The following is a 21,236-nucleotide window of genomic DNA, read 5'->3' on the forward strand; positions in this document are numbered from 1 at the left end:
CCACCCCTTTACTGAAGCCACCCAAAGCTAAGCCAGTGGCAATATACACAGGTGCTTCGAGTGAACATTCAAGACTGGGTTTGCATAAAAGCAGCAGCATGCTATAGGCAATAAGAGCTTCGTTCCGTTGACTCATTTTCCAAAACTTAGAACCAACACGAGTTTATAAACTTTATAACTGCTGTGGAGGACATTTTATTCAATGCGAATATATATATATGCAGGCTTGGAATAAAAAAGTAATGTTGGTTCCAAAAAATTTGGCACTCTGTAACGAAGTAAACCACCATCTAGATGTGGCCTGGGAACACCGTAGATCAATTACCATTGACTTGTTCATTAGTAGCTACTTGTTTTTCCACGAGAATTTGTATTTTTTGTGACCTGCGAGCTTTACTTATTTCTGTGTTTTTTTGTTGTTGTTGGAGACAAGTGGGGGACGTTTAAACTCATGAACCCGAAACATGAGAACTGAGCGTCTGAGCTAGCGACTTTTTCAGTTTTAACTTTCTTGTCTTTAATAGCTTTATACTGTTGCAAAAATGAAATTAACAAAACACCTAAATATACAAAAAGCATTTAAAACGACTATACATAACAAAATGATAAAATTAATAAGTTTTTTTAAACTACAGCCAACACTATAAAGCCATAATGTACCTTCTATCCAGGTTCCTGTGAAACATTTCGCCAGTGGTGTTCATATTTTTTACACAGAACACAATGTATTTTTTTCACTTAACCTCCTCATTTTATCCAAAAAGGGAATCATGTATCAACTTTCAAAGAATCACAATGTCTAAAAATAAATTTACTTTGTAGAAGCAGCTGGAAGAAACAGTTTTGAACTTTGGTGAGGAAATGAGCAGCGTCAGTGGTAGTATCTGTTAACTATACAGTATATGTAAAAATTGACTCTTTCCACGGATAATGGTTACTCAAAAAAAGGTTGGGTAAGCGTTCAACAAATACACCGTTTTATAGTGGGATATTCTTCATGCAAAACGGCTAGCTTTCCTATAAAGATCCTTTCTACACTTTATGGGTTGTTTTTATATCTTTTGACGTATTTTTCTATGCATGTCTGAACCTGGTTGTGATAGATATTATAACTTTGCACTTATGCTTAGTATTTTGCATGTTATGTTTTATTTTCAAATATAAGAATTAGAAGAAAAGGCAAGATGATTTGTTATGTATGTCTTTATGATGGATGTATATAAGTATGTTTATTTGTTTTTTTGCATGCATTGGTAGTGTGTTCTTATTGCAAATTTTAAGAGGATTATGGGTTTGTTTCTAATAACATGTTGCGTTCTTAGATGTAAATATATATACATATATATAGCATGGTCACTTGACATGTGAGATGGCAAATATAGTTGAGGCAGAGCACCCCTACTCTTATCATGATGATGATGGGTCAGAAGTTTCATTTAAAGTTGGTGATAGATTTATTTTGTTAGCAAAATCCAGCGAAGACTGGTGGAAAGTTCAACGTACAGGTGTCTTCAATGGCAAGAGTGTTTGCTACGTTCCAGCCAGTTACATGAAAGAAATTAATGTGAATCCCAGGGGTGAACGAAATTACGGGAATCAATATGTCAATTTGGATGTCTATCGAAAGATAATTAATAAAGACTTTGATGGTCTTGCTAAGTTGGGAAATCAAACAATGGTTGTCAGCAAGCAAATCTCAGTCAATGATGCAATTAACAAAGAATATGAAGAAGAGGAGCAAAGTATTTCGGTAGGTCTATTGATCTATACTTAATAATTGTGCTTGGCCAGCAAGTTTGAAATGTGTAATAAAAGCTGTTTTATACCTAGTTATAACCTCCCTATCATCAAGTATTTGTTACCTTCATTCTTATAACTGTTGTAATATAAAAAAAACCTTGGCTATCTTATATATAGTTATGCTGTGTGGTCTCACTACCATGTGTAGCAATTAATTTTTAATTGTGTTATACCTTATATTGATAACTTTATATTCTGTTATACAACTAGGTTGTCAACTTTTATATGTTATTCTAAGCTAAGCATTGCACTATACATATCATTATGATTGCTAATACACTGGATCAGAGAGTTTTAATAATTATTTAGCTATCCTTACTGTTTCAAAAAGCAAATTTTTGGCTTCTACAATTTCCGTTGGATGTGCGTGATTGGTGTTGTATAAATACAATAAATATATATAAAAAAATAATTTTAAAGTTTGATGTCTGCATTACAGATTGAAGATGATGAAGATGATGATGCTTTTGCAAACAGCCTAGATGACATACCAGAAGATATACGAAGTTTGAATTTGAATGACTCAAGTGATGTAAGCTTTGAGGTTCATTGCATTGTTTGCTATTATTATTTAGCTTTTCAATTTTTTATTAATTTCTTTGTTTCTTACCATTATATATCTATTTTGTTTTGTGCTTGATTGTTTGTAGTTTATTTAATGTATATTTATTAAGGTGACGGTATACCTTTTGAGCATGGTTTTTTAAATCGTGACTTTTTCAGCGATAGTTAATCAAAGTTTATTCATTCATATATCACGCAAAAGCATTTTCAACCACCTATCAAATGGTATAAAAATAATTTTAAACTTTTTAACTCATAAAAAGTACAGAAACATTTAAGTCCCCGTTTTTGATTTATTTTACTTTTCTAAAAAAGATATTTTTTAACTTAAACTTTTGTCTTTAAGATGTAATATGTAGAGAATCGTTAATTTTTTAAAAAGAAAAAACAATCGCTTTTAGATAAACCCGTTGGCTCAGCACAGTAGCACTCTCCCTTTTAGATCTTCTGTAGTTTTGTAAAAGAGATTTGAAATGTAATAGATGGTATACGAAAAAAAAACACTACGAAGTGTTTTAAAGATTTTTCAAAATATCACACCTTTTAAGCATACTCATAATGATGGTGATACTTTCACACTTCCGAGGCGATGAATATTCAGATAGTTGTCCTTTTTAATTTTATTATTCGCAAAGACGTGACTGAGAATACCATAGAAATAGAATTTCCTAAGTTGTTTAATATTTTTCTTTGACTTGCAGAAACAGAACAGGACGGCATACATTTTTAGAAATGAAAGAGTTTTTTTCAGATGGCCATTTCTTTTCGGAAAGGAAGTAAAATTTATTTTTAAAAAAGTTATACTCAAGAGAATGATAAGTGTTAAAACATTCACTCTTAACTCTTATTCAATTTAAGGTGTGAAAGACTGAGCAGAAAAGAAGTTAGTTATTTGGATAAAGTCAATATTCCCCTTCGAAAAATAAATAAATAGTTTCACCATTGGGAAGATCGTTGTTTCTTTAGTATAAATGGCTAATAAAAAAAATCGATTTTTTGATACAATAAAAGTATACCGTCATCTTAATATAATTTTCTTTTTGTTTCTAGTTATCCCCTGCTACTCCAACTTCTCCCCTCTCTTTTGAAATATCTCCACGCCCAGCTCGAATGAAATCATTCACATTGCCAAAAGGATGGAAAAAATGCAATGACGACAATGGTCGTTCTTTTTATTTTAATGAAGAGAAAAAAGAATCGATGTGGAAACCCCCAAGAGCTTCACTTAAAGAAAGCAAATCACCTGGAACTGAAAAGTCCTCTGAGGTTAGTTTTGCAGTATTTACATTATTAAACTCTAAACCGTTAGTATTTAGGTGTTTATAAGCTGTGTTAAAAAAAGAAGAAGTAAAAGTTATTCTTTTTTATTTATAGCTTGCTTCAACTTTTACATACTTGGATTCTTCCAGTGATGTTAGTGTTCCTAATGGTTGGCTGGTTGAAATAGAAAAAAATACAAATGAAGCAATATTTGTAAACTCAATTACAAAGGAGAGGGTAGGAGGGTTCTTTCAATATTATACAAACCATTTGAAGTTAAATCTGTTCCCAGTAAATCTGAAATGTTTCCTTTTTGCAAAAGTTTTAAAATAACACTTACTTAGCCAAAAATACCTGTCTATTTAAAATCTTATTATTTCCTGTTTTTTAAAGATATAGTTTATTTTTTGTGTTCTTACTTGTCTTTAGTGGAAATCATGCACAGATAAAAATGGAAGGGCATATTTCTATAACTTGAATGGACCAGGGACAGTTTGGGAACTACCAGAGGTGTGCATATTAATTATACATTTTATGAATAAATAATCATGGGATGAAATACTACTGTGTTTCTTTCTTAGGTTGACAACACAGGAAAAAAATCTGCACGAAGAAAATCCTTTGATGAGTCTCTTGAGTCTATGATACGTAGAAGAACTATAAGCAATAACTCACCATCACATCGAAATTCAAAATGCCAATCTGTTGTCCTGCGATCATCTTCGAGTTTGTCTTCAGAAGAAGGGAGCAGACACAGCCCAGTCGTTTCACCTCGGATGAAAGATAAACATAATGGAGTATGTTCTTAAAGTATTTTTAGAAATTAAGTCTATTGAACTACATAATTTATATGTAAAACTGAAACGTGTTTTGCGTGCTACCTTTTTACGCCTCTACATTTATGTTAATCTAAATGCTTTCTACATACATATATGTTTTGCTATGTTGATTTCTTGAGAAATGTCAAATAAATTTTTTTAACAATTATTTTTTTTAAAAGCAACACAAATACTTGGAATTTTTTTCTATTTAGTTTATTTTTCCTATTTTGCTATTTAATTATATATGTTTTGTTCAAACTAACAATTTTTAATAATAACTGTTTGTTTATGCATGATTTTCTAGATACACCTTAACTTTCCAATCATTGTAAAGACATTTTTATTTAATAATTTCATTCAACACTAATATACGCACATGCATTATATTTACAGAACCACAAACGCTCTGATTCCAATCAGTCTTTTGAGATTATTGAAATGACCCCTGAGTTGGATTCGCTGGTAATGCTTCTTTCACTGTTTACTAATAAAATGTTTTTAACTAAAAATTGTATATACAGCTTGTGATTGTGTTGTTTTATCATAGAATGTCAACAGACCAGAAAAAGAAGGGCTGTTGTATCAGAGGAAAGTAATGGAGGGGGGCCGTCATGTAAAGAAGGCAGTCTGGCAACAAGTCTACTGTTGCAAGTATGGATCCAGCCTGGTGTTTTACAAAGACCAAAAAATGGCTTGTGCTGTAAGTAAATGGCCTATATATTTGTGTTTTTTTATCTTTTTAGCATTTACAGTTTATTTTAATGTTAAATGTCAATTTTATCTGTTTTTATATATATTTCTTCTTTCTTATATATTGATGATAATTTTATAACTCATAGAAACCTGGTTATCCCACTGGTAAACCAGAATCAAGCTTAAACCTTCTGGGTTCTGTACTTGACCATGTTTCGAAAGACAAAGCAAAAGGAAAAAAGAACGTGTTTCAGGTGATTATTTATGGATACAACAAAGTTTTTGTCTAACACATTTTTAAAATTGTTCCATTCAAATAAATTTATTTAAAAACTGATTGTAGATTTTGTGTTACATAGATTTCGTCATATGGTGGGCAAACAGTGCAGCAATTCGTTGCAGAAAGTCAAGTTGACATGGGCGAGTGGTTGACATTGGTGCTCACCACTATAAAACGATTGGTTAGTACTTGAAATGTCTATTTATTAACTTTGACTAGCTCTTTGTAAATAAAGATTTGATGCACTAGATTTTGTGTGCACTACATAAGTTAACATACATGTTGTGCACAAAATATTTTGTGCGTGCAAATTCATCTTGTGCACGCCAATTGTGTATGTAATTTTAACTTTCCAGGTCATTTATGCTAAAAAAGAATTTCTTTAATCTTCCTTATGCTTGATTTCTTTGACGCCATATAATTACTCCTGCACTACCCTGCTAATGTACATGAAAAAAAAATTGTTAGCAACAGACAGATTGATAACATGATCAAACTGTCTGTTCTGAAACAGGTGGTATAGCCCAACTTTCGGAATTTACCTAATTTATCTGCTTTTAATATGCTGTGTATTTTGATGGTGTTGTTTTCTGTACAATATCAGTGTCAAGTACAGCTGTCATGTAACTTGTGTAATACATGTGAAGCATCACATGAATTATTTCTGACAAATAACTCTTCAAAACATACTTTTTCAGGCCTAATTTAATGGGATAAGAAAGCCTATTTAAGACATTCTTGTATTTTTTCTAAACACTTTATCATATTAAGACCCTGAGTGTGATGCAGGCTTCTCAGTAACTTCTTCAATTTTTTTTTAATTGGAATCTTTTTTTAAATATCCTAATTAATTAAACTGAAAACAAGCATTCATAACCAATGTTTTAGAATAGGGTTTTACTTTGATCTGAAACCACTATTCACCGTTTGAAAAATAAATTGTATGTGTGTTCTGTGTTGAATTGTTGAATTGTTGTTCTTGAGAACTATGAGACATTGAACTATAATAATGAGCTCCATAAAATTCTCATTCAGTACCTAATAGGTGTAAATTAGAATTTCAAGATTACACTTTCTCAGCTATAACTACAGAGCCATTATGTAAGAATAGAGGAAGTGATGTCTGGATATTTTGTGCAAACGTGAAAGTCAGAAATATATGTTAAGATATTTTTGAAAAAAATTCTTGTTTGATAGATTCCAGAAAATGGCCAATTGCAGCCAAAAATAAGTTAGGCTAATAAAATGTTTGCAACTTCGAATTTACATATCAGACTGGATGTTGCTTTAGATAGTCAACTTTAAAAATTTTTTTAAATCAGATGTCTGGTTCAAATCATGAGAATTTTAACTTTAAGCTGTTTTTTAGGTCAATTTTTTCAGTGGCTATTACTTGGACATGATTGTTTTTAGATGTTTTGAAAGCTAGTAAAATAGCATCCTTAATTTCCTTTATCGTTTCGTCTTAGCACAATTAAAAAACCCATAATTGCTGCATCTCAGATTTGTTGTTTTATATTTCTTTGGTCTATCTAATTTCCATTATAAAAAAATCCATAATGCAGGTCTCTCTTCAAAGTTCAATGAGCCATTAAGTTTCTTCTTCTTTTATATTTTTGTAATGAAAGTTTACCTAGTAACCAGTGTTGTCCCTAGTAACCAGTGCTTACCAACCAAAGTTTTGCATGTTTTGCGTTTCTGGAGCATTGTGGGATGGCAGATGTTGCAACATAACACCTTTAAGAACATAAAACAAAATGTCCTCTAAACCAGTATTATAATGCCTAATTTATGGGAAGATATACAGAAAATGTCCTTTATCTTTCTTTTCTTTCTCTGATTGCGTTGTTTACTGCCTCTTATTGGATTTTGTCTTCTTTATAATTCGAAAACCCAGTATATATTTTGCAAAATGAGAACCCTAAAGGTGTCATCTTTTCTGTCCCAATGTTTTTTTTTTTTATGGCTTTATCATTTAAGATAACTGTCACTTTTAACAATGTTGTAAAGCCATTTATTCCTGCAGCTGTTGTATCATCCAACACTGCTAACAATTTTCTCTATGATGGGGTAATAACATACAAGATTCCCATACGATGAATCAGAAAATGGACCGGAACAAATGTTTGTAGTACATTATATTTTATTGTGGAAATGACTTCTACTACGTTCCGTTTTTCAATGTTAGTTAAGCAGTATTTTGAATATGAAAAATATCCAAAATGAAACAAAATCTGAAGACATCTCTTTCTGGCTCTGTTTATTTTTCTCAAGAAATAGCTCTTAATGGAAAGTTCAATCCTCCTTGTTGCCCAGACCGCTAATTTTCAAAAGTGAATTTCAACTGTGGTATATCTTACAAATAAATACACAACAGTAAACCTACTTTTTAAAATCAAATTCTTTGCTTCCGTTGTTTGTTACCCTTCTCAATTAACACTGTTTTCCTGAATTTGTGATTCCTACCAGTTTCTTTATTTCGTATGTTTTATTTTTCCAATTTAAACAGTTTCTCTACTATCACTTTTATTTTCCCTAATTAAGAATTTTTATCTATTATTGTTATTTTGGTAATTACCAGTATTAGTGTGCTAAACTAGCTGTATGGCCTGTGTAGAAATCGAGTTTAGGCAATTAAATGTAAAAAAATTAAAATAAAAAAAACATTTATGAAATAAGTTTAAAATTTTAAAATGATGCCATATAGGCAACAGTTGAGAGAAATAAGCATAAATTTTTAAAAATAAAACAAAGGATTTGTCTAAAAAAATACAAAAAGAACAGAATCAGATTTAGCAAATGTGACAACATTGGCCAACACATCCACTTTGCCAGACACAGGGAACATTCTCTATTGTTAGTATATAAGGCGATGTCAGTAAATGGCCTCTTATTAGTCAAATTTAGCTAGATTTTTCTATCAATTAGGAGAAACTACGATGTAAGTAAATGTAAACACAACATTAAAAATTAATTTAAAAATTTAGGTAGTTCTTTAAAAACTCCTTTTTCTCAATATCTCATTTGTACCCACACAAAACTCAGTCCATAGCAGATGTTTTTGCGGCTAAGATTTTGGCTAGGAGAGTGTGATCTTTGTGTAAGCAGTAACTTTCATAACCCCTCATCCCAATTGGGCCATGTAAGTTGATAGTTTTCATAAAGTGATCAGCTGATATTGAATATTTAGCTGTTACACAATTGTTTAGGGTGCAAAATACTACTCTTGTTTTATTATTTACCATGTGTTAATTCAATTTGTTTTTATTCCTAATTATCATTTTTTTTTTTTTTTTTTTTTATTTTCAAATTTTGTTTTTATTGCCAAAATAAAAGAAGTGCGTGTATGGTAAATCATGGTGAGTTTAAAATGACAAAATTCTTGTCATCAGAAATATATGCGAAAAATGATGTGTTCTGCACATGTTTTTTTTAAATGGGAGAAGTAAAGACTTAATTATGTTTCCATAGTGATGAAAAATTTAAAAATACGGTGATTAGTGGTTGCTTTGTATTTTACTTAATTAGTTGCGTGGGAGAAATCGAAAGTCCCTCTTAAAAAGCTTAGATTGTTGATCAAACTTTTGTTTCCAACTTCATGCAGAAACTAAGTGAACTATTTTTTTGTATAAAAAACTTTATAGTGTGCTTGCTGTAAATTTAGTTATATGAAGAATGCTTGTCGATTTGGCTCTGTATTTTAATTTCCTGTTGGTAGAAGTACTGCGAATTAGGAAGGCTAGTTGTGACATGTGGCTGTTTCGTATAAAAAGTTTGCCTATATTTTTCATTCTATTGCAGGCTGTGTTAATTATAACATTCTTTTGGCATTTATCGTAATTTTACTCTACTGTATAATGCTACCTAAATTGTATTTTTAAGTAATAACTATAAGCTATTAAAATACTCTATTATATTCTATGTTGTTCTTTTTTTTGATATTTTTTTATTCCTTTGCACCTAGATTTTGATCAATTTCGAAGTCTATTCACCCTTGAGGCTGTTCTTTTACATGGCCTTTTATTTTTTCAAAACAACAATACATGACAATAAGCTGTAGAAATTTATTCATGACTTGAAGGCGATCCACATACCCATAGCAGCACCATGCATAGTTTCTATGGTAAAAAAAAATTCGACTAAGTGTACCTACATAGGGAAGCCACACCTTCTAAAATCTTCGATAAAACCTTCAAAATTTGGAGGAAAATATGATTCCTCTTAAAATGTCCTAAAATTGTTTATCCTGACATGCAGTTTTTTTTATCCAAGTAATTATTTTTTACCACATTTTGGAAGAAGATTGACCAGATATGTATGCTAAAATAACTTTGTTGTTATTAGCTATATGTTCATTCCCTCTTTAAATTTTGTCAAAATCTCCTAAAATATCGAATGATTTAACCTTTTTGTGTTTTCTTCTAAATTTTGACCCCAAAGCGTCCTTAAATCTCCTACAATTTTATTTTAAATCTGCAGTTTCAATCTGTCCCTTTCTACATTTTTTATGTATATATACTTTAGTGTATATATACTTTAGTGTATATATACTTTAGTGTATATATACTTTAGTGTATATATACTTTAGTGTATATATACTTTAGTGTATATATACTTTAGTGTGTATATACTTTAGTGTGTATATACTTTAGTGTGTATATACTTTAGTGTGTATATACTTAGGTGTATATATACTTTAGTGTATATATACTTTAGTGTATATATACTTTAGTGTGTATATACTTTAGTGTATATATACTTTAGTGTGTATATACTTTAGTGTGTATATATTGTAATGTATATATACTTAGTGCATAAATACTTTAGTGCATAAATACATTAGTGTATATATACTTTAGTGTGTATATACTTTAGTGTGTATATACATTAGTGTTGTATACTTTAGTGTATATATTTTTTAAAGTATATACTTTAGTGTATATATTTTTTAAAGTATATACTTTAGTGTATATATACTGCATGTATGTTACAAACTTCATATGTACTGACATTTGTTTGTTTACATTCAAAAGCAATTGTTATAAATCCTGTTATATCACCATTTGTTTGTTATTTAAGGCGAAACTGTTTATATTTTTCTAAAAGCTTTTGGTAATATATAATATACATATAAGCTAATTGGAGCAAGTCTTAGCATGTTAAATATGTAATAGTCAAGCGTATATGAGTATATATCTCGACAAGGAGAGGATATTTCTTCTTTGTTCGCCTGTTGTAAACTTTAAATAATTTTATTTTCAAGCATGTTGTTATCAGGGCTTTGTATACTGTAGAAAGCTTTTGTTAAAGATTCAGGATCCCTTTCTTATTAGCTTTGTTACAATTCTGTGCCTGCAAGTAAATTATTGACAGAGCGTTTGTTGTAATAATATTTATTTAACTCACACATGAAGCATCCATTGTAGAAAGCAAACATGACCTCACAAAACGAAATGATTCTGTTCTTTGACAATTTCTGAATATTCTTATGAAACTTCATTTTTTTTTATTTCGAAGAATGAAAGAAAAACAAAGAATGAAAGAATTTTTTTTTAATTATAACAATGTTAAGTTTCAGTTTGCACTAAAATAGTAAGTTTCGTTCTAAAGCTTTATATAAAGAGAGGAGATTAAAGTTGTTATGCGTTGGATAAGAAAGAAAAATAAAGGAATTATTATGTTACAATATTATTGAAATGTAAAACATAGTGGTATATTCAAATTAATATGGTATTTTTTATTAGTCATTTTGTTTTTTTGGAATGATGAGTCCTTCTACCAACTCTTTCTTTATCTGATCTTTTGCTTAAACTTGTTGTCACGATTCAATCTGTCAGGCTTTTTTAATCTATTACCTTGCTCTTTATTCTGGCTAGCTTTTTGGATTAGTTTTAGATTGCTAGTCTTAAGCTATTGTTGTTAAATAATATTGTTGTTAAAGTTTAGTTAACATTCTTTGCGAGTATATATATTTTCTTATTTATTTTTATTATTTCCTGTGAGGCACTGTTTTTTTTAACCTTATTGTTCAATAATTCGTTTAAAAGAGATTTTATTTTTAAATTTGACATTCTGTTCTTTGTCAGGAAACACTCTTCCACTGATAGTTTTTTATTTTATTTCTTGTTTGTTTATTTTTTATTTTCAGCAAGCCACTCTAGACTTCATGTAACTCCTAAAAACGTTTGACAGCAGCTTTTGTAATAACTTCATTCTTAATTAGTTTTAATAATTCACAGCGTACTTATAATAAGCATCTTCTTCCGTTTTTATTTCCTTCCTGTGCTTATGAAAGAGATACTTTTTATTTTTATGAAAGCTTCATTTAAAAAAAACTCATGTGTGTTGCATGTTTTTTGTAAACACAAAATTTTCATGTTGTAACACAAACTTCTCGATGTAAACAAACTGTTTTTGAAAACAAACTTTTAAAATTTAAAATTATAACGTAAAGAAGGAAGTACTCTCGTGTTTAACTCAGTAGCATTGGTAATATTTTCAACTCATAATGTTCTGTAATGGAGAATATTGTTTATATTCAAGAGGAGCATACTATAAAAAGATGTTTAAATTGTTTGGACAAAGAGAGAAAGAATCTGCAGGACCTGTTACGTTACTAGTGTATAACTGTAACAAGGTAAGACCTAACGAACATATTTTATTTTACTAAAATTTATATTCATGTGCATTTATTTAGCCTATATTTTTAATTCTGGAGAGATATTGAGCTTATATTTATAATCCTGGATGATTGTTTAGCTAAAATTTATATATAATTCTTAGGTATTTTTCTTTTAAAAGTACAATTTTTTTATTAGTTTTCACAACCTGTTGAATTTTTCTTGTTGCAGGTGTTACACGCTATTCATCAGGATTTTAATTTTTGTTACTTAGAAGTTAATTAAGCATAATGTTTAGAAGCTATCCAATTAATAGATCATGCCAAAGCATATTATGTTTTTTAAATTTTGAAAGTGTTTGTTAAAAAGATGAAAGAAAAAAGATTGTAATAAAGGACGTAAAAATTCATAGTATTAAGATTAGTCCTAGCTAGTAAGGAAACTTTAAATTGTGTTGGAAATTATAGTTGAACTTCCTGGTAGGAAGTGATAAGGTCGCTATGAAGAAAAAATATATTTCAACTTACCAAACTAATTCTAGGATAATCCTTTTAGCAACTTTTCGCAACTTTCAGCACCAAGTAACTAAACACGTTACCACACTGATAATTTATCATTCTTATACGTAATGTGTATCTTGTATTAACTGATGCATTTAGCAATGTCACGTTCTGAATGTGTCCTGTCATGTTCTGACATATTATTTGAATGGCACCCTACACGCCTTACCAAGAAATTTTACTGAAGGTTCTGTTGTTGGTGCTATCTTAAAAAAGGGTTGTTTGAAAAATTGACAGAAGCGTAAAAATGATACCAAAAGTGTGTTTTAAGTATCTTTTAGCTAAGTAGTTTATTTAACGATGTGGTTCTTAGCTAATCATTATTATCTTTTAATATGTTATTATGTTATTATTTTTCAACTTCATAAGATTTTTAATGTCCGCGTTTTATGATGTTATTGTCAGTGTGCCGTTTTAACCCTTTTCAGTCCGGTGTTTTTCAAAAATATTTTGAATGGATGAAAAAATTCCCGAAAATCCGATTTTCCCTATTTTATGGTTAAATCCGAAAACCCCGGAAAATCGGATTAATGATGGGCTCCAATTTTAGGGGTAGTTGCGTGTAATAGCCAAAAGTTAAAGCTCTGGTATGGGAAATCAAAATTTGGCACGCTTAATATTTGAATACTAGTCGTTAGCCCGTGGAAATATCCACGGGTTCGCCTATCCTTTAAACTTACCCGTCGCAACAAAGTGGACAAAAATATATCGCATTTGATATTCGTGTTTAGGTAGCACGATTTCTAACTCAGCGGGGGGTTCCCGCAGAGACTGACAAAATACGGCTGTTATTATAGAGACGAAAACTCAGTAAATATAAAACGAATAGGGTTAAATTTGAACACAATTTGTTACCATTTTCAGGAAGAAGAAGAACCACTTCCGCCTCCACCGCCTATGATAGACGTTACCGACAATGGGTATCTTGATAATAAAGCACCGCCAAAGGTCTCCTATTCTCCACCTACAGATTTACCATTGCTTTCACCAATATCTGCTGGGGGCCGACCGACAACGCCGACGTTGCCGAAGAAACTACAGCAATCTGATAAGGAAAAAGCCAGCTTCAGAGGATTTAAGAGAACATTTTCAAAGAAAGGTAATTTTTTTTGTGTGTTAAATTGTGATTCTTTTGATCGTTATTTGTTTGTCAACACAGTAATCAGAGTCAAAAAAAAATTTAATCGGATCAAGAATTTCATTGGACATTTGCTCTCCCTTTAGTTTCCCCTTTGAATTTGTGAATAATTGCATTTCATTATTTTTGCCGAAGTCAGTTAACCTTCTTTAAATCCAAATAATGCCATTTGCGAAATTTTATAGATTTTGCGAGCAATTATTTTCGCCGTTTAGACTTTCCCGTAATTAGGAAATTATAGAAATGTCTTAATTCAAAAGCTTTGAAACAAACATGCTAATATATTGGCTGTGGTTTGTAACTGGGAAGCGATGATTAGCTACACTTTACGTTTTGGGTATTTTTTTTTCTAAAGAATTACTTTTCCGTATAATTTTGGCGTAAATGTGAAGTCAATATTTGCCTAAATTTCTCAATTTTACAGTAAATTGCTTTTTCAAAATACTATATATACAATTTTTTGCTACTATATATTAGTACTATATATTAGTACTATATATTAGTACTATATATTAGTACTATATAGTACTATATACTAGTATTATATAGTACTATATATTAGTAGTATATATTAGTATTATATAGTACTATTGACCCTGTTACTCCAGAAGTCATTGACAACGTGGCCAGAACTCATTAACCACGTGGGCAGAACTCTTTAACCACGTAGAAGCTCTAAAGAGAAAGTATATAAACAAATCAACAGAACTCCTTTGTGATCCAACATACTAAGTTTTAAGGCTCAGTTTTTACTGTGTGTTACAACAATAAAGCGAATACGTTTCTATTCAGTTTTAACGTCGAACAACAACGAAGAAGAAAAAGAAAAGAAGAAGATCAAGGACAAACTTAAAAAGTATTTGGTACGCAGACCAACCTACTCAGACTTGGAGAAAAATGGAATAATAAAAGGTGGGAGAAAGTAAAAGTGATATTTGTGTGCATTGCGTGTGTGGTGTGCGTGGTGTGTGCACGTAACGGTTGTGTTTCGTGCAGTCCATCACTCTTCGTAACAAGAGCTCTGAAAACCATGCCGAGCTGAGAATTTTCTTTGTTATTCTACCTTTATTTTATTTTTAAAACTCTTTTTTTTTGTAGATTATGTGTTTGGAGAATCTATTACTAAACTATGTGAACATGAAGATACACTCGTACCACAGTTTGTTATTCAAATTATCAGTGAAGTTGAACGAAGAGGTGTGTATTTGAGTTAAAATGATTGTTCCTATTAGAAGTATGATTCTAATCGAAATAGGAAACTGTATTTGGAGTTGATGTATATGCACTACTGTAACAATTAGTTTTTGTAATCACGGTGTAAATATTATATTTTAGGTTCTTTCATTCTTCTTTTTTTATTTGTTTAAGATACAAAAGATTTATCTACCTGTTGCAACTTTTTCAAAAAGAAACATTAACCATGCCATAAGCAAACAGTATTAAGTGATAAGTACTAAATTCTAACTAAAGGCGCTTTCATGGAATTCAAATTTTTAACAAAGTTGCTCTCAAAAACTCCTTTTTTATCTTATTATTTGTGATGCAATTCCTTCCCACTCACCTTCGAAGCCGAGTACCACGCTTAAGCTATGTTGTTGTGTTTCTAAAAAAAAACTATATATGTTCGTTAAAAAGGCACATGAATACATGCGTCTGGCGTCCATCGTCTGTTCTTTAAACTCTGTATCGAACCAATAACTTGCGGTTGACGCTGTAAAGATCTTTTATGATAACGGTATCTATAATGTTTAGGACTGGAAACAGATGGTTTGTACAGAGTATCTGGAAATCTTTCTTCCATTCAAAAACTTCGAGTAATGGTTGACCATGGTAAGTGCAATGTAAATCCAGTTGTTGCGTTGTTGCATGCTTATCAAGTTGGTGGAAAAATTGCTGTGTTTTCTGCCTAAAGGAACCGATCGGATTATACAAGCAAAAGGCAAAACTTGATTAAACTTGCTAGACCCTTTAGCCTCAAAAAGGTTTTGTCTTAACTGAAGCCTGTAAATGATATTGTCTCTTTCAGAAACGTCGACGTTTTCACAACAATACAAATTATCGAGCTTTTTGTGATATAAATGTAAAGTTTTAGGCCTGTTTTGTGAAAAACACAATTGTAGACTTTTGATCTCTAACTTTTGAGCTAATTTTGAATATGTTTTTTAAGTGAAGCTATATGCGTTGTATGTATTTTTTAGGCGAGCATGTCGATTTCAAGCAACCGGAGTGGAATGACATTCACATCCTAACTGGTTCATTAAAATTGTACTTCCGGGAGTTACCTGAACCTCTTTTTCCGTTTGCATTGTTTGATCGTTTCATAAATGCTATGAGTGAGTGACTTCGTTTTTGTGAAGAGTTTCGTTGTAGTAAGATTGCGCACAAATAAAAATATATGAACGCATTTTCTTTGTTGTGTCACAGCTTTCTTAACTTTCATGAGTGTTTGATGTCGTACTTGGCCTTGGTATGAAACCGAGGTGTACTATAACAAGTAAACAGCGAAAAAGGTTTTGTCATAACAATAACAAACGAGTACTACATAGGTGAAGTTAAAAGGGCTACGGAACGGTTGTTGATTTTCGACTTTAGTGACTTACACGAAAGTCGAGTTGACTTCAGCGGAAATCAAACTGGTTATTTTTCCGGCATGTGTGTAATTTACAGACTCGAACATATAGATATATCTAGAATTTTTATCTTCTATAGCCTTGGTCATGTTTTTATCCAGAGTGAGTCTTGGTGAAATATTTCTTTGTAATATACTTTTCGAAAAAAAAATATTAACCAGCGAGCAAAGTGCGCTGGTCTGTTCATTGCGCAAAACGCGTTTGCCAGATTTTTAATATGTGCGCGGGATATACGGAATGTGAGCCAGTTCTTAAAGCTGAAATTACGCTTAAGCTGAATTTGTCATGCAAGTCCAGAAATAAGAAACAAGTTTTTAAATCTTATGTTTCAAGCCAGTTGTTATTTGGGAGGTTTTTATTGCATGTAGTGGTAAGTGATAATATCCATCTTGTTTTATAGAAAGTCCTTTCAAAGCCGAGAAGCTGAAACTCATAAAAGCATTAATAAACGAAATGCCAAGAGAGAATCGAGAAACTTTAGAAGTTCTTATCTACCATTTGGACAAGTAGGTTATGCGTACTGTGGCGTGTTGTTAAGAGTGAATTTTCTTGTGTGATTGGAAACCCTTTATATATACTTTTTTAGACAATATGGTCCGAACTATTTAGCGTTAAATTATACTGAGCGTTGAATTTTACCTTAATTTAAATATTGACCAAAATGTCAGAAATCTTAACGGTTTTTCGTTTTTGGTAAGATCAGCTTCATCCATTTTTAATTTATTTTTTTAACGTAATAAATTTCTCTGATATTATTACCGCCCACAAATTTCGTTAAATCGCAAATTTCTCCCTTTTCCTTCAAAAAATGTGTCAACAATAAAGTATCAATTTTTTTCATTTTTAGAGTTATCCGAAACAGCGACAAAAACCGCATGCACGCTCAGAACTTAGCCATTGTGTTTGGTCCAACACTGATGTGGCCTGAACATGAATCTTTAAATATGACGATGGCCACTGTATATCAAAACCAAGTGGTTGAATTTATACTGACTGAATGTCGCCAGCTTTTTACAGGGCATGTGTAGGGAATTTTAATTGTGGAGTTGCGACACCCATACATACCTTACAAGAAAGTCTATTATGACTTCAAATTTAGCCATGTTTGTTCCAAAAGCTGACGTCTTAGCATCTTAGCATCCTATCATTCTGACGGGTCTTTGTCACGGGCAGTTACCGCTTAACGACAGGTTTATGCGTTACAACCAGTATTAAACCGACATTTGGACAGGGTCAGTTGAGTGAAGAAACTAGATCATACACTCTTTAGATGAGCAGCTGAGAAGATCCCTTCAAGCGGAATGGTAAGAAAGGAGAAGGAAATTGGAAATATGTATATATATGAGCTTTCGTACGAACATCCTTTTTTTATCCAGAATGAGTACCGTCTGATTAATAGTAAGTTGGTCGGCAATCCTTCCGTCGCCTGGTGTGGAGTTTATCATAATTCAATTATCTTTTTGTGTATATTGATTTAAATTAATTGTTTTTATCGCTGTTTTTGTATATTGTCGAAGGCGAAAATACTTTGGTAAAACTGTCGTTCCAATAATGTTTCTTTTTTCTGTGCTGTGAAATAAAACAGAGTGGAAATTAACTTGACGTATATATTTTATAGCATCTTCAACGTTGTTGGCCCTACCTAAACTTTTCTAAATAGAAGTAATTTATAATTTATTTTTTTCGTGTTTTAGAATTGTCTTTCGTGTTAGTTTCGCTTCGTTTTCGGATTCTTTCTCTATAAAAAGTTTGCAGTTGTTTCAACCTCGTACCCAGGACAGTACAATGTGATTCAGACATTTATTTTCTCAGCCTTTTACTCCGTTGGGATTTTATGCTAAGAAAAAGGCGCGTGACCCTCTGAAGATGTTAAAATGCCTAAGTCCGAGGTTGTAATAATAATTTTTTATTATTTGCACGTGTTAGATATTTTTTCTAGTTTCATGTAATTTAAATCGTGTTATTGTTTCTTGATTAGTAATTTTTGTTCGGTCGTGTTTGCGGTCCAGTTTTCCACGCGCGTCTCTCGTATAGAAACCACGGTGTTTTCATGGATTGTTTGTGTGTAAATTTTTGGAAATGTCATGTTTTATATATATATATATATAAAGATAAATATTGCAAATAACAAATATATGGTTGGTGTTTTTTTCATTTGACAACCTTAAGTTTCAATTACCCCCTGGAGGCCATGAAGAATGATCCGAAAGTGATCTTGCCAGGGGGAAGGCATTGGTAGAGGGGTTATCCAGTCACATGTTTATAAAAATACGTAAATCAAACATATTTTCCGCGCATCATTTTTATAAGTGCACATAAGAAATTAAACTCCCAATTTTGCCAATTTTTATCAATTTCGTGAAATGTTAAAATATTTTTGTTTTACAATCGAAAACTTTAGTTGTGGCGAAATTTCATCAATTTTGCATTTCAAGAAATAAAGTTTTTGCGAAATTAGAAAAGCGATGATTTGTTTTTAATCTTTAAACTCTTTAAGTAAAGTTTAAGTATCATATTACAATGTTGGGCTTAATTTTTTAACTGTTCACGAAATTCAATTCTCGGGAATTTAGCTTCTTTAGCTAAATTCCCGAATTCTTTTCTTTAGCTTATCCTGTTGTCAAAGTTTCGCGAAATATAAAAAATAAAACGTACTTTTTATTTACGAAATCGCAAACAATTAATCGCTTTGCTAATAATAGTAATATAATAATAATAATCGCTAATAACTTTTTTTATAGGTGTTTTTACAGGTTAACCTGCAAACGTTCAAAGCTACGCACAACAGTCATTTAACACTGCTAACGAAGCTGATTTCCATGAGTGTTTCGCCGTGAAAGGCTTGTGTTCTTGCCACCCCCACGCCCTACAAAATGGATCGGGGTTATTTTCCACTCCCCCCCCCCCCCCCCCCATGGATTAAACCTTCACGATAAATTCAATGCGGGTCAAAAGACCGTAGTTGAGAAATTTAAGATGGAGGAGAGATTCAGTGTGATGGAATTGAACTTTTAACTTTTTTTGTTTACTTCATGTTTTATTTTGCTGATCTCTTAAAGGTTCTATTTACAAGAGATCTGGCCGTCTGAGCGTGTTGTTTTGTGAATGATCATCATAGCTAAAACGAAAATGCTTTTATGAATGAATCAATTTGAAAGTCTTGAACTTTTAACCAATATAGCTAGACCTTTTTAAATGTTTACATTTTCTGCAGTAAGCCTTTCTGGCTCTAACTACTTAATTAGTCGAGGGTAGGCTAATTAGGGCATACCACCTATTTAGGCAACTCATTGTAGCCTAGTAGTTAAGCCATATGTAACCTAGTTAAGACATTACAATATTTAATGGCTTTTCACACATTCCTAAGAAAAAATCGCAAAAAATCTTGGTTCAGAATGGATAGTCTACGCGACCATGATTCCAAAATTGTCACTCGTGCCTCGATATGTTCGCGCGCAAGTAAGAATTATGTTGAAATAAAATATATAACCCAATTAGGTTAAGTGTCGCCTATTTAGGTGAACACTGCCATGTTTTTGTCTGCCATATTAATTTTTTCCCTGCGGCGTGAATGGCTGAAATCCATTATTTAAAACAACAAATAGTGCCACACAAGGTTTGGGCCATAGGTTACCAATGCGCGATGCAAATAAAACAATAATTGGTCAAAATTATCTGCAAAGTGGACAGATTTGATTCACATAATATTGTATTGCGAAACACAATGATTTCGGCGTATTTACCACAGAAAGTTTATTTTTGCCTAGTTAGACTACAGGTAGCTTAATTAAACTAGATCACGTCGCCTAACTAAACGACTCGCCTAATAGGTCATGCCGCCTAATTAGGTGTTTACCCTGACGTTCTATATAATCAACGTAGTAAACGCGTTTTTCTTGCTTTGATAACCCTTGTATAACTCCTTGGTTTCCACTCTCTTAAAAAAATGACATCAGCTTCAAAAAACATAGTTTTTATTTTTAGCCTTCTATACAGAAGAGAGGGTGCTGATAAGCCGCAAACGCCCGACTATATACGGGCGAGTTTGGGCGACTTTTCAAATAAAATTGGAGGTTGGCCCCGAAACCACCTGCACTTTCTTGAACTCGCCCGGAACATTCCCGAAATGCAATTCCTTGTAACAAACCATGCGGACGATAGTTGGGAAGAAGACACTTGAAGGGAAAGGAGTTAATAAAGTTTATATATAAGTTATTTATAAAGTAAACTTTATCAAAAACCATCAAAAACAGTTCTTTCAAGAACTTATAGTAAGTTTATTTTAATTTTTATAGTTTTTTTGAATCATATTAGTGTCTGTTGTTTTTCTTTCTTGGGCATTGTTCGTGCCTATGCAGGTTTTTTCGGGCGAATACTTGAACTTTTTTCAAAACGCCCAACTCACCCAAAAACACCCGCACTTTTTACGGCGTATGCGGCTTATCGTATACAGAAATATCCGCTTTTACTAAAAGTAGGAACCAGCTGTAACCAGCAGTATTTTGAAGTAACCAACAGAGAACCGGCTATTTTTTTAAGTAAGGGGTCGTCTACAAATTTCATATGATATTTTATACTAATATATACGAATTTAATTGCTTTTATTTCGTATAAAAAACGTATACAATTCGTATGGTGTTAAATAGTTATATGATTTTTAAAAAATCTAATACGAATTTTATATGATTTTCATACGAATTTTCATACGAATTATATTTTCTTTCATACGAATTGTCATTCGAATTATATTCTCTTATTTATACGAATTTTCATACGAATTATATTTCGTTTTTCAACTTTTAACATGCGATCTAAAAAACATTTCTATTGCTGTTTTTCGTTTTTAAACTTTTAAAATGCGATCTAAAAA

General features: G+C 31.6%; 1 protein-coding gene and 1 long non-coding RNA gene across 4 annotated transcripts; one reads left to right on the plus strand and one right to left on the minus strand.

The window, feature by feature from the left end:
- The first annotated feature begins 1,229 nt into the window (after positions 1-1,229).
- LOC130621474 (rho GTPase-activating protein 15-like) lies at positions 1,230-18,500 on the plus strand. 3 transcript variants are annotated; one of them, XM_057436762.1, is made up of 17 exons: positions 1,236-1,750; positions 2,240-2,344; positions 3,415-3,630; positions 3,739-3,861; positions 4,054-4,134; positions 4,206-4,421; positions 4,839-4,907; positions 4,993-5,145; positions 5,285-5,392; positions 5,498-5,599; positions 13,463-13,697; positions 14,529-14,648; positions 14,835-14,933; positions 15,489-15,566; positions 15,935-16,069; positions 16,767-16,872; positions 17,214-18,500. In XM_057436762.1, the coding sequence occupies exons 1-17, from the start codon at positions 1,370-1,372 to the stop codon at positions 17,392-17,394; spliced, it is 2,508 nt and encodes an 835-aa protein (XP_057292745.1). In that variant the 5' UTR covers positions 1,236-1,369; the 3' UTR covers positions 17,395-18,500. The 3 variants fall into 3 exon arrangements, with proteins under 3 accessions (XP_057292747.1, XP_057292745.1, XP_057292746.1); XM_057436763.1 differs by having other exon boundaries at positions 1,254-1,750; positions 2,240-2,332; XM_057436764.1 differs by lacking the exon at positions 4,839-4,907 and having other exon boundaries at positions 1,230-1,750.
- LOC130621476 (uncharacterized) lies at positions 3,425-9,867 on the minus strand. The gene is made up of 2 exons (XR_008980857.1): positions 7,805-9,867; positions 3,425-4,395 (listed from the first exon to the last, which is right to left on the minus strand). It is a non-coding gene; the product is annotated as an uncharacterized LOC130621476 (long non-coding RNA).
- Positions 18,501-21,236: the final 2,736 nt, after the last annotated feature.

Source organism: Hydractinia symbiolongicarpus, chromosome 12 (assembly GCF_029227915.1).
Source record: "Hydractinia symbiolongicarpus strain clone_291-10 chromosome 12, HSymV2.1, whole genome shotgun sequence".
In the NCBI taxonomy this organism is placed as follows: Eukaryota; Metazoa; Cnidaria; class Hydrozoa; order Anthoathecata; family Hydractiniidae; genus Hydractinia; species Hydractinia symbiolongicarpus.